The following is a 13,424-nucleotide window of genomic DNA, read 5'->3' on the forward strand; positions in this document are numbered from 1 at the left end:
GATAATTTCCTTGACGTGGCTGCGGACGTGAGTCCATTAGCGTTGGGCTGGGAGCCTGGAGTTTTCTAGGCCACAGAGCAGGTGGGGGGGACAGGCGGGTGGAGCGGGAGTGTAGAGGTGTATGCCCCCTCCCCCACACAAACTGACCCCTCTGGATAGAAAACTCACCCCCAGCCTCCCATGTCCAGTGCTGGGCCCCCAGCCCCTTATCTCAGACCCCCTCGCTCTTTCCCTTAGGTCGAGGGAAATTCCTGGACCGGCCCTTTGTTGCAGCAGGGGGTGGGGGCCGCGAAGCAGCGACAGCTTGGTAGCTCTTCTAAGAGCAGGTACACCCCCGCTCTCCCCCCACGAACAGACACGGGCTGATCGATAAATAATGCATCCGGCTCTTACCATATGTCCGGGCAGGCGGGGGAGGGAAGAGCCGGGCAGGCGGAGGAGAAGGGCGAGGCCGGGGACAGGCCGCGGAGGGTGGGGGGGAGAGGTGGGGCAGGGGAGGGCTCCAAGGGCGGGTGGTAGAGGCAGAAGGGGAAGGAGGAAGCTGCCAGGGGAGGAGTCTGGGAAGAGCTGAGCTAGGGCGTTACAGCCTCCTGGGTGCCCCCGGCTACCCGCGCTGTCAGCGGAGGTAGCCAGCCCAGCCCGGCGGTGGGCTCCGGACGGGAAAGGGTTAAACAAGTAATCCTGCCCTTAATCCGAACGCAATTAGCTTTGGGAGAACCTTGCTCCCCACCCCCAACCCCTGGAGCTGCCCGGTTCCTCGCGGGAGGACGTGGCTGGGAGTCTAGCCCTCCTGGGGTCTGCTCCCAGCCCCGCCGCTGACTCACTCCGTGACTCAGTTTCCCTGCCTGTGTAGCAGGGATAATAATTCTCCCTTTGTCTACAGGGATTATTGCGCTGGTCAGGGGGGAGGCTGTCTCTCCTGGGGGGCTGGTCTCGGGTGGGGTCTGTGTCGCACTGCTTGGAATCGCCCTAGTATCCGGTAGCCGTGCTGGGCCCTAGCTGAGCCAGGAGCTAAACCACCCGCATTGCTCTGTCTACATTAGTACAGGTGGGGTCAGCCGGAAGGGTTGGGGAGGATGTGACGTCTTGTATGGAGACAGGGACAGAGTTAAGGGGATTCTAGGGACAGCGCCTGAGGGAAATGGGGGATAGTGGGTGGGAGGCAGCGGGCAGGGGCAGTGACTGGGGGTAACATTGAGGGCAGGGGATGTGTGAGTGCAGCCGCAGGGGAATGGTAAGACATAGGGGTGTGAGGAGGCAGCAGCAGGTGTGAAGGGGCGGGGCACGTCGGGAGTGCAGGGGACGATGGTAGGGGACACACGGGCAATGCATGTGAGGGTGACCCAGGTGAAGCGGGACACATTGGGGAACAGGCTGATGGGGACCCATAGGTGGTGGGAACAGAGGAGGTGGCAGATGGTACAAAGAGGGTACATGGAGTGCATGTAGCGGATGAGGGGCACAGGAGAGGTAGCAGGGGGCACACGGAGGGTCCATGGGGTGCGCCCGGGGAGAATGGGGATACACAAGGGCAGTGGGTGAGGGGCACAGGGGAGGTGGCAGGGGGCACACGGAGGGTCCATGGGGTGCGCCCGGAAGGAGTGGGGGCACACGAGGGCAGTGGGTGAGGGGCACAGGGGAGGTGGCAGGGGGCACACGGAGGGTCCAGGGAGTGCGCCCGGGCGCAGTGGGGGCACACGAGAGCAGTAGGGGAGGTGGCAGGGGGCACACGGAGGGTCCAGGGGGTGCGCCCGGGGGCAGCGGGGGCACACGAGGGCAGCGGGTGAGGGGCACAGGGGAGGTGGCAGGGGGCACACGGAGGGTCCAGGGAGTGCGCCCGGGGGTAGTGGGGACACACGAGGGCAGCGGGTGAGGGGCACAGGGGAGGTGGCAGGGGGCACACGGAGGGTCCAGGGAGTGCGCCCGGGCGCAGTGGGGGCACACGAGAGCAGTAGGGGAGGTGGCAGGGGGCACACGGAGGGTCCAGGGGGTGCGCCCGGGGGCAGTGGGGGCACACGAGGGCAGCGGGTGAGGGGCACAGGAGAGGTGGCAGGGGGCACACGGAGGGTCCAGGGGGTGCGCCCGGGGGCAGTGGGGGCACACGAGGGCAGCGGGTGAGGGGCACAGGAGAGGTGGCAGGGGGCACACGGAGGGTCCAGGGGGTGCGCCCCGGGGCAGTTGGGGCACACGAGGGCAGCGGGTGAGGGGCACAGGGGAGGTGGCAGGGGGCACACGGAGGGTCCAGGGGGTGCGCCCCGGGGCAGTTGGGGCACACGAGGGCAGCGGGTGAGGGGCACAGGAGAGGTGGCAGGGGGCACACGGAGGGTCCAGGGGGTGCGCCCGGGGGCAGCGGGGGCACACGAGGGCAGCGGGTGAGGGGCACAGGGGAGGTGGCAGGGGGCACAGGAAGGGTCCATGGGGTGCGCCCGGGTGCGGCAGGGCCGGTCTCGGGGCGCAGAGGGGCCGGGCCGGGGGCTGTCGCCCTGCGGCACTAGAAGGGTTAAATCCCCCGCCCTGGGGGAGGGACGATCCCGCGGTTGCCGCAGCAGCGGGGGCCAAGCGGAGCAGCCCCTGTCCCCGGGGCCCGCGGCGGCAGGGGCTGGCGGGGCCGGGCCGCCCAGCCGGGATCTCCGGGTCCCCTCCCCGCCGCGCGGGAGCAGAGCCGGCAGCGCGCGGAGGCCGCTTCATCCCCTGAGCCGGGCGGGCGGGGACAGCCGGGGGGGGCGGGAGGCCCCGGGACCCAGGGATCCCCCCGCCAAAGCGGGGCCGCGGGAGCTGGCGGGCCGGAGCCGGGCGCGCGGGAGAAGGCGGCCGCGGCTGGCGCTGATGGAGCCGGGCGCGCACCGGAGCTGAGCCCCGCGGGGGGCTGCGGGGCGTCTCGGGGAGCGCCGCTGAGAGCCCCGGCGGGGTGGGGGGCGCGCACCTGAAGCGCCCCGCCCGCCCTGCCCCCCCCCCTCCGCGCTGGGCAGCTGGGCCGGGCGCCCGGCTCCGCGCCGTTGCCAGGCCTGTGGGTGCCAAGTTTGTGTCAGGAGCCGTGAGGGAAGGAGCCTCGCCCCCCCCCTCCCGCAGCCACCACCCCTCCCTCGGCTCCGTCTGGCTCGGGGGCCGCCCGGGCCCGCTGGCTGGGGATGGACGACTCGGGGATCATCCGCAGGCGGCGGCTCCAGGTAAGGGGGGGCTGAGACCCCGCGCTTGGCACGGGTGGGGGGTGCCCTAGTATCACCCTGCCTGCCCCCTCCCCTGCTGGCTCCGTGTCGGATAGGGGAGCCCTGTAGGATCCAGGCGGCCTCCCAGCACCCTGCGGGGCTTCCCTATGGGTCTGCCTGGGTGCCCCCCCCAATATCCCCCGGCTCAGATGGGGACATTGATACCTGGGGTCTCACTTGGTGGGCAACCCTAGGAGAGGGGTTTTTGGGGGGCTGGCCCCTGCATCCCTTCCTGCAGTGCCTGGGGTGCCCTCCATCCCCTTGTGCAGGGTCCCCCATTCTAAGAGTCACTCCCCCAGCCAAGGCCATGCCCCCCCCCCGGGAAGTTCCCACGGGGGCAGGGGAACAGTGGGTGGGTGCTGCAGCGCGTGGGGAGTGTTGGTGGATTATCTGGCATGAATTGGACACGGGGAGGGGGGCAGTGCCAGAGCCAGGCATGAGATGCTGGTGGAGAGAGAAAACGAGGCAGCAGGGAGGGGTGAAATGGGGCGGGGGGCACAGCCGATCTGGGGGATCTGGCTGTTTGGGGTGGGCAGCACTGGGTGCGGCTTGCTCTGGTGCCAGGTGATGTCTCCCTAGGCAAGTCACTCCCTGCCTGAGTGGGCAGGAGGGTCCATTCTGCAGCTGGTGTCCGGCCAGTGGTTTTTGATGGCCAGTCAGGTGTGTGGGGGGGTGTTGGCATAGGGTGGCAACAAGAGCAAATGGTCTCTGTTTGGCCACCAAGAAGGGAATGGGGCCTAGTGGTTAGAGCTAGTGGGTGGGGTGAAGTGGGGAGTCAGACCTGCCCCTGATTACCCGTGAGACCTTTCCCCTCCCCCATGCCTCAGTTTCCCCCTTTGTGCAGCGAAGATCATAACCCCGGCACCCGAGGAGGGAGGGAGAATCAGTGATGCCTCCAAAGTGTATTGAGTTGGGTGGGGCCAGCGCCATCCCCATCTGTGGTTATAAGCCATTTGGTGGGGTACAGAGGGAAGGGAGGGGCCACAGTACCTTCCCCCTGCCCCCATGCCCAGTATGTGATGTCAGAATCCTACCCACACTGCTAGCACCTGAGATGGAAACCTCCCTCCCCCACAGGGCATGCAGGCCCCTTGGGCCCGGCCTGTCGGCAGCTCCACCAAGGCTGTAAACATGTTTGTTTCATTTCGGTGCCTGTGGATCTTGGCTAGGCTGGGATGTGACACACAGTGGGGACTAGATCCACTGGCCCAGTCAAGAACCTCTGCAGTAGGGGGCGTGAACCTCCTGGCCCATTTCCAGTGTGTGGGGGGGGTCACTCCGGTTCCCGCATCACCCTCACCCCACTATGCAGCTTCAGTCCTGGCTGGTATCCTGCCTTTCCTGTCTAGAACTGTTAAACCATCCCCATGCCCCGCCCCAACGTAGGCCCCATAGTCCTGGGCCATGTCCCGTCCCCTAGCCCAATCCAGAGCAGCCTCAGAACTGCTCTAACATCTTCCCCTGGCTGCCGGGAGGCAGGGCATAGACAAAGCCATGTACTCTGGCCACATCCCTGCCATGGCTGCCAGGCTGCCAGATGGAGATCCTCCTCCCCCATTCAGGATGAGCCTTGTGGGGTGCATTTTCCCCATGTTCAAACTCCTTTAGACTGCCCGAGTGGCCAGGAGGGGTGTAAATGAGGCCTGGGCTTAGAGAAAGAGGGAGTGAGGTATGTGCAGTGAGATCCAATGGCCACCTCCCCCCCAGGGGGCCTGCTTCTGGAATCCTGCTCCCTACAACAGTGGGCAGTGCCAGTCCCTGTTGAGCATCGGCACCCACAGCACCGCCTGCCCTGAGCTGAGCCCAGGAAGGGAACCGTGGGAGGGCCTCCTCACTCCTCCCTCTCTAACTACAATCCCCAGAATGCCTCTGGGCTGAAACTGACTTGCAGGACTCACTTGTGGAGCCACAGGTGGGGGAAAATAAAAGACACCCCCACCCCCAGCTTTGCAGGGAGGTGGCTGCTGTTTCTTCCCTTGCAGATTCAGGCCTCCTGGTGTGAAGCGTAGGGTGAACAGTGACAATGGAGACATGGGCTTGCTAGGCAAGGTCAGGGAAAGATGTGAGACCCCTGCAGCAAGTGGGGTAATCTGCTTGCCTGGAGGTCTCCTCCTGACCTCTGATTGCTTCAAGGCCTGTAGCATGATGGTAATGAGACTTCCTAAAATTGTCATCACTGTTGTGACCATTTTGCTCCTCTGGAATCATTTCTTTAAACTCTCCCTTTATAACTCATTCCTTCCGCCCCTCACCCCCGCCCCACAGTGAGTTTATTTTGCTTTTCTCAGGGTCTCTTTCTGGTTCAATGATACCAAGTGGTTAAAAGGGGCTTTGGCTTTTAGATCAGAGCCCTGCCATGCCTAGCCTCACAATCTGGGGAAACTGAGGCCCAGAGAAGCAAAATGCCTGGCTTAAGGCAAACCACGGTAGAGTTGTGAACTGAACCTAGGGGTCCCAGCCTGATGTCTGGAGCACCGAATTATCTGTAGCTGTCTCCAGAGTCTTAAGGTGCAAGGCAGAGCTGCACTGCCCAAACGTGGGATGTTGGAAATTAATAGTCTCATTATTAGATGTTTTATGGTAGTGCTTAAGAGCCCAGTTGTGGACCAGAACTGCAATGGGCTGTGTGTGGTGCGCTATTGATTAGGAGAATTATGGTAGCACCTAGGCACTCTACTATGGCCCAGAACCGCAATGGGCTGGGTGCTGTATGAACACTGAGCAGACAGGCAGACAATGGGTGGATTCAGGAAGACAGGGGAGCCCCCAGGGAAAAGGATTCTCAGTTTTGCACCCGGGTTACATCTCGGGTGGCTGAGGTCCGGGTGCTGGGAGCGGCCGAGCTGGGGCTTTGCTGGCACTGTTTGATCTCGATGGCTGTCTGCCTCGTGCTGAGGCTGGGAGGGGCCGGGTTTGGGGCAGGAGATGAGCGGCACCAGAAATGTGCAGCTGTTAATTTGCCATGACCGGGTTCTTTAGCCTGGTGCTTCGTCACCTTTTTGTAGCCGTGCTAAGTTGTGGGGGGGGGGGGGGCGGGGGGATTCCTGCGCCAGTTGGCTGCAGCCTGCTCTGGCCCATAAGACAAGCAAGTCCAGGCTTGCAGCTGTGGGCTTGTGCTTGGGGGGTGGGGGGAGTGTCTCAAAGGGGTCACGGCCTAAGCAAGGGCCTGGTCCTCTTTGTTTTATAGCAGGGTGACCCTCCCCCTCTGGGGCTGTGGGTGTGGTGATTTAGTGGCTTTGGCATTTTTGTGAGGCAGCAGGGAGGGGTTAGCCCCAGGGTCCCTGAACAGGGCAAACTCTGGTCACGGTTCCCCCCATGGCGTGAAGGATTTGAATACATTTCCTGTGCTACCTTGTGAGGCTGTGAAAAAACTGCCACACCTCGCCCCCAGAGCCGGCTGCACGGGGCAAGGGATCTCTGTATAAGCAAATCCCAACCTTTCCCCCAGACGTGGCTGGATTTTGGTGCTGGGTGAGGGATCCCTACGTGAACAGCCTCCATGCCCTGCACCTCATTTAATAAATGGGGAAACTGAGGCACGAGGTGGTGTGGGCCCAAGTCTGTCCCACATGGCTGGGAAGTTGGAGGGTGTGTCTGTGGCAGGACTCAAAGTGCCGGGGCGGGGAGGGGGGTGTCCCATGGGCATGTGAGAAGGTGGGAGCCCTCCAGCTGCCGGTGACACAAGTCAGTTGAATGCAGGTTTTGGGGTGGGGCATGACTTTTACGGGGCTCTCACATGTGCAAAGTGTCACTGTGCAGGGCATGTGGGGGTGGAGGTATGTGTGGCTGCTATTTGTTGTATTTGGGAGAAGAGGGCTGTGCCAGGCATTCTGGGGGTGTGGGGAGGGGACTGTGGGTTGCTGTCCAGGGTATTTGAGATGCGGTGGGTATATGTGGCCATTGAATGCTCTCTGGGCTGTGTGGGGCAGGCAGGGGGTTGTGGGGCACAGTGTGGGGCATTGGAAGGGGGTTGTGCGGGATACTCAGGGTGTCTGGGGCTGAAATGCAAGAGGTCTAGAGGTGCTGGGAAGGGGCATTTGGAGGCATTCTGCCCTTGCTGGGGGGTGGGGAGTCAGCTGCCAGGGCAGCCCGACCTTGCCCCTCTCCCCCACCCTGGAGTGAACGATCAGCTGTTCTGGGAACAGACGGGCACCGCCCAGCCTGCCCCCTTCCTGCTCTCTGGTGGCGCGGGAGGGCGAGGTCCGCCCCCATCCCTATGAGATCCTGGGGCTTCCAGTAGGGGGCGCTGCGGGAAGCAGGACCGGCGCCCTAACCGAGGGGGAACCAGGCTACGCCAGTCCTGACCTCTACCAGCAGGGGGCGCTGTGGGGGGGGGCTGGACGTAGGGCGGGGAGGGGGCAGATTTCAGGTAATGGCCAGGTCCCAGCGGCGGTTCCGGGAGGGGGGGGGGGCGCCTGTCACTTTAAGGGCCGCGCACTCCGCACACTGCGGGGGAGGGGAGCCTACGGTGCTGCAATGCGACTGGAGGCTCCGAGGCCCGATCCTGCCAGGGGCTGAGCACCCTCCCCGTGCCCCGTGCGCCCCAGTTCCCTTCTGGCCTGGCCCAAAGGGGAGGGGGCGATTTAACCCCTGCGGTGCCATCTTGGGGCGCTCAGGCTGATGCGCCCCTCGAAATGGGATCCCGGCTCTGGGCATCAGCGGGAGTGGGGGGGGGGAATATTTTCCTCCCAGCTGAACTGGGATCGTGGGAGGGAGCACGGGGGGGCGGTGCACACACGTGGGGGGTGAGGGTGTTGTATACTGGGGCCGTGCACACACGTGGGGGGTGAGGGTGTTGTACATGGGGGGCAGTGCACACACGTGGGGGGTGAGGGTGTTGTACACTGGGGCTGTGCACACACGTGGGGGGGTGAGGTTGTTGTACACTGGGGCCGTGCACACATGTCAAGGGCTGGCTGGGGAGTGTACACACACACACACACACACACACACACACACACACACACGGCATTGTTCTGCACAAGGATACACAGAAACGTCACAAAGACTCAGGGAATAGTTTCCAACACAGACACATGGAAATCTCACTCACAGGCAGACAGATTTATTCCAAACATGGTGGGTTGTGGTGCCTGCTCTGGGGAATTTTACACACAAAGGGAAAGGCTGCGCACACACAATTAAAGACTACCCCACCAAGCGCTGGAAAGGAACATATAAGGGGAATTGTTCTGTACAATAATCGAGGTGGAAGAATTCACACACATAAACACACACATGCATGCACCCCCACCAGTGAGTGTTCCCCAGAGCCCCCTGCTTCCTCTTTTCATCCCCCTCGTACCCACACTACTCCACCCCTTTGTGTTTACACATCCTTGCACTCCCGTTCTCCCTTACCCTGGCATTCATCCACACATGCAGTCATCCTCCAAGTCACACACACACACATTCTTACACTAGCATATGCACGCACATGCACACCAACACCTAAACACACACACAGATACACACATGCACACCAACACAAAACCACACATGAGCAGATGTACATGCCTACACACACAAATGCACCCGTGGACACATGCATGAACACATGTGCTCATAGCCACAGACGTAAGTGCAGACATGCACAGATACTCACATGCATGAACACAGGTGTGCACACACAGAGACACATACATGCATGCACCGCACAGACACGTGTGCACACAGAGACTCATATGTACATGCACAAATATGCACATGCACAGAGAGACACATGTGTGCACACATAGAGAGACACATCAGTACATGCACAGCAGACACACGCACACACAGCTATTTCCTGTCTTCCTGGGGGGTGGAGGCAGGGGCCTGGAGCGAGTCCATTTCCTTTCCACTCCCTGGGTGTCACTGGTCCCAGGCTCCCCAGAGGCACCCTGGCCCTGCCCTACTCAAAGCCACACAGATCACAGGGCCTGCAGCTGGAATTTACACTTGTGGTGAATGGTTGTGGGAAGGGTGTTACAGAGAATGGGGAAGAGCTGTTGTTTCAAGTCAGGGCTTGGAGAGGGGAGTGGGGCCTAGTGGTTAGAGTGGGGAAGCCAGGACCCCATGGTTCTATCCCCACAGATGGGAGGAGAGTGGGGTTTGATGGATAGAGTAGGGGGTTGGGAGCTAAGCCTGCTGGGTTCTGGTTCTAGGAGGGAAGGGGAGTGGGGTACAGTGGTTAGAGCGGAGAGCAGGGGGGCTCAGCACCCAGTGGAGTTCACCTCATTGACCCCTTACATGTCCATTGAGCGAGATGTCTGTCGGCCTCGGGTCACGCTATAAACTGTGGCTCTGCTAGAGATTCCATTTTCTCCTGTTGGCTCCGAGTCTGAGACGCTTGGGTCCAGGCCCTCCAAGGTGCTGTAAAGATCTGGGCGTTTGGGGGCTTGGGGAAGGCGGGATGCAAAATTCATACTGGGGGCAGGGAACAGATTCCTGGTCCCTCCCAGGATGGGGACGTCCCAGAATGTTTTCTGCTGAACTCCTGACGTGGGTTGCGCTCAGAGCTCTCAGGCCAGTCAGCCCTGGCTGGAGCCAGGAGAGGACTCAGACAGACAGGCAGACACAGTCAGACGGACAGGCAGACACAGTCAGACGGACAGGCAGACACAGTCAGACGGACAGGCAGGGCGCCAGGCCCCGTGAGGAGGCAGCCGGGTGTTTTAAAGCTCTTTGCTGCGGCGGCCGGTTACTGCAATCAGGGCCCTTGGCCACATCCCCCCTCGCCCCCTGCAGCTGCTGCTGGCCAGACAGAGTCAGTGTGGATGGGACAGTCCAAGGGGGCAGGGCAGGAGGCTCAGCAGGGGGCGCTCTCCCCTCTGTCCTGATCCCAGAGGGTGCTAGGGGAGGGTGTGCTGCAGGCAGCAGAATGGAGGGATCAGCTGGTGGCACTTCCCTGTTCAGCCTGCCCAGGGCGGCCCTAAGGAGCTGGTTTGGGGAGGGGGACTCCGTCGGGTGCACTCTCCACTGCCTGGCAGGACTGGGCCCCCTGCCCCTGCGCCAGGCTATGGGGCTCTGTATTGCTGTTGCCTTTCAAATGAGCTGGAACCCCGAAGCTTGGTCACGAGAAGTGGGGGTTTGAGACCCATATCCCGAATTCACACCAACTGGGTTGAATCTTGTTTGTATCTTCTCCTGGCTCCTGCCAGTAACAAGAAAACACAGGGTTTTCCTTGTGTCACCAGCCCCCTCACTGCACCCCAGAGGCAACCGATTTTCAGTACCCGGCCAAAGGTCCCTGTATAAACAGCTCCTGTGCCTCACCCCAGAAGTGGCTGCATCTCAGTTCTGGGAGAGGGATCCCTCTATAAACAGCCACCGGGCCCCGGCCTGTTAGCTCCAGGCGGGAGACCCCTGTGTGGTGTGAGCTCAGGAATGGCCCAGGAGTAATTTCCTGTCCTGTCTTGTTTTGCAGAAGGACCTGCCACTGCCTCGGAAAAGCAGCAGGTGAGCTCCCATCGCTGCGGTGTTTGTCCTGGAATTGGGTGCGACCCCCTAAGGCCTCCCTGCAGCAGCCTTGCAGGCTGACACTGGCCCTGGGACAGGAAAGGAAGGGGTTAATCTGTGGTGTGGACAGAGGGCTGGGGTGGGTGAGGTGTGGGAATGCACACCCAGCAAGGCACACCACCATCCACAAACAGAGCCATACCACACAGCCCTGAACAGGGCCACATGCACCATCCAACCCACACCATACACACCAGCCCCATGTGTACCTCACACATCACCACACCAGGCGTGCCCCTGGACAGACAATACGTGCAAACCCACACACCATGTACTCACTCAGTCACATACACAATGCCATGTAAATACCCACCCACTCTCAGACATAGACACAAACATCCCAGATGTACAGTCATCCACACACCCTCTGTACACAAACACACACCTACGAAATGGGGACAACTTCACCCACCACCCAGCACACACACACACGCCACAGACACCTGGGCCATGTGTGTGTTTCTGTGTCTTTTCTCAGGGACTGTGTGCGCACTAGGGTGTAGCTGTGTTTGGGAGGATGGCACCGTGTGTTTGTGTGTGTGATACAGGGGTGGAGGTTGGCTCTTGCTGGAGTGTCTGTGTGTGTGTCTCTGGAGTCTGTGTCTGTGTATCTGTGTGTTCCTGGAGTGTGTGTCTGTCTCTAAGTGCGTGTGTATCTTTGTCTCTCTGCCTTTCTGTGCTTGTTGCTGAAGGGTATGTGTGTTTGTCTCTCTGTGTGTCTCTCTGCTTGTGTGTGTGTGTGTCTCTTTGTGTGTGTGCCTGCCCGTGTGTGTGTGGGTCTGTGTCTGTGTCTCTGTGTGTGTGTGTCTGTGTCTCTGTGTGTGCGGGTCTGTCTCTGACTCCCCATCGCCCCTTTGCCCCAAGCCCCGTTTCCTTCCCGCTGCATCCTGCGGCGCCCCCGAGCCGAGCCCGGCCCCCGACACACCCCGCCCGGCCCCGCCCCGCGCCCAGCGCCGCCCCCCGGCTCCGGCTCCTCGGCAGCCGCTCGCCGCGCCGCGCCGGGCTCGGCCCATGGCGGCCCCCGGGGGCGATGTCTGAGCCCTCGCGCGCGGCCCCGGCCGAGCTCCCGCGGCCCCGGAGTCTGGACGGCGGCGGCAGCATGTTCCGCCGCAGCAAGAGGTAGGGCGGGATCCGCCCCTGCCCCGCCCCTCGGGCCCCCCATCAGCTCCGTCCCCCTCGACCCCTCCCCTCCATCTGCACCCCATCATCTCCCCTTCCCCCTCCCCCATCTGCACCCCCATCACCTCCCCTTCCCCCTTCTCCATCTGCACCCCCATCACCTCCCCTTCCCCCTCCTCCATCTGCATCCCCATCACCTCCCGTTTCCCCTCCCCCATCTGCACCCCCATCACCTCCCCTTCCCCCTGTCCCATCTGCACCCCATCACCTCCCCCCCCCTCCCCCATCTGCACCCCATCACCTCCCCTCCCCCTCCCCATCTGCATCCCCATCACCTCCCCTTCCCCCTTCTCCCTGCACCCCCATCATCTGTTTCCCCTCCCCATGCACCCCATCACCTCCCCTTCCCCCTTCTCCATCTGCACCCCCATCACCTCCCCTTCCCCCTCCCCATCTGCACCCCATCATCTCCCGTTTCCTCTCCCCCATCTGCACCCCCATCACCTCCCCTTCCCCCTCCTCCATCTGCACCCCATCACCTTCCCTTCCCCCTCCCCCATCTGCACCCCATCATCTCCCCCCTCCCCCATCTGCACCCCATCATCTCCCCTTCCCCCTCCTCCATCTGCACCCCCATCCCCTCCCGTTTACCCTCCCCCATCTGCACCCCATCTCCTCCCCTTCTCCCCTCCCCATCTACACCCCCATCACCTCCCCTTCCCCCTCCTCCATCTGCACGCCCATCACCTCCCCTTCCCCCTGCCCCATCTGCACCCCATCACCTCCTCTTCCTTCCCTCCCCCATCTGCATCCCCATCACCTCCCCCTCCCCCGCCCCTCCATCTGCACCCCCATCACCTCCTCTTCCCCCCTCCCTCATCTGCACCCTATCACCTCCCCTTCTCCCCTCCCCCATCTGCACCCCATCACCTCCCCCTCCCCGCCCCTCCATCTGCACCCCATCATGTCCCCTCCATCTGCACCCTATCACCTCCCCCCATCTGCGCCCCATCACCTCCCTCTCCCCCACCCCTCCATCTGCACCCCCATCACCCTCTCTCCTCCCCCTCCCCATCTGCACCTCCGCACCTTCCCCTTCCCCTTTCCCCGCCCCACATCTGCACCCCCGTCACCTCCCCCTCTTCTCTCCCCCATCTGCACCCCATCACCTTCCTTCCCCCTCCTCCCTTCCCCCATCTGCACCCCCATCATCCTCACCCCCAGCAGCCTCCTTCCTCCCCACTCCCTCCCCATTATCCTCCCTTCATCCCTTCCTTTCCTCCCCGTCAATTTCCTCTCTCCTTCCTCCATCTCCTGTCCTGATCCTTCCCCTCCCCCATCCTCCTTCCAGCCTCTCCCCCCTCCATTCTCACCTCTCCATCCCTATCAGCCACCTCTCTAGCCCCTCTGTCCCTCCAGCTTTCATCCCTCATCTCCCCTCCCCCTTCCATCGCGGCTGCTCCCTGCTCCCCCCTCCCACTTCTCCAGTGGCTCCAGGTATTTTTGCTGGGGGAAGGATCCAGACTCATTTTGTCTGCCCCCCCCCAGTGACCACCAGTGATGGGTCCAGGGCAGATGGGGGGACATGGCAGTTTCTTT

At 62.3% G+C, this 13,424-nt stretch overlaps 1 protein-coding gene across 4 annotated transcripts in view; it reads left to right on the top strand.

Annotated features, from left to right (window-relative positions):
- Positions 1-2,734: 2,734 nt before the first annotated feature.
- The window catches only part of MAST1 (microtubule associated serine/threonine kinase 1), a 54,008-nt gene continuing 43,318 nt past the window's right edge, over positions 2,735-13,424 (top strand). For 2 of the 4 annotated variants that reach the window (XM_089774623.1, XM_089774624.1), the window contains exon 1: positions 11,671-11,825. In XM_089774623.1, coding sequence (XP_089630749.1) covers positions 11,737-11,825 — 89 coding nt within the window. In that variant the 5' untranslated portion in view covers positions 11,671-11,736. Of the gene's footprint in view, positions 3,168-10,614; positions 10,647-11,669; positions 11,826-13,424 lie in introns of those variants that run through there. The other 2 variants (XM_089774625.1, XM_075902402.2) reach the window with 2 other exon arrangements.

Source organism: Pelodiscus sinensis, chromosome 31, assembly GCF_052426305.1.
Source record: "Pelodiscus sinensis isolate ZL-2025 chromosome 31, ASM5242630v1, whole genome shotgun sequence".
Classification (NCBI taxonomy): domain Eukaryota; kingdom Metazoa; phylum Chordata; order Testudines; family Trionychidae; genus Pelodiscus; species Pelodiscus sinensis.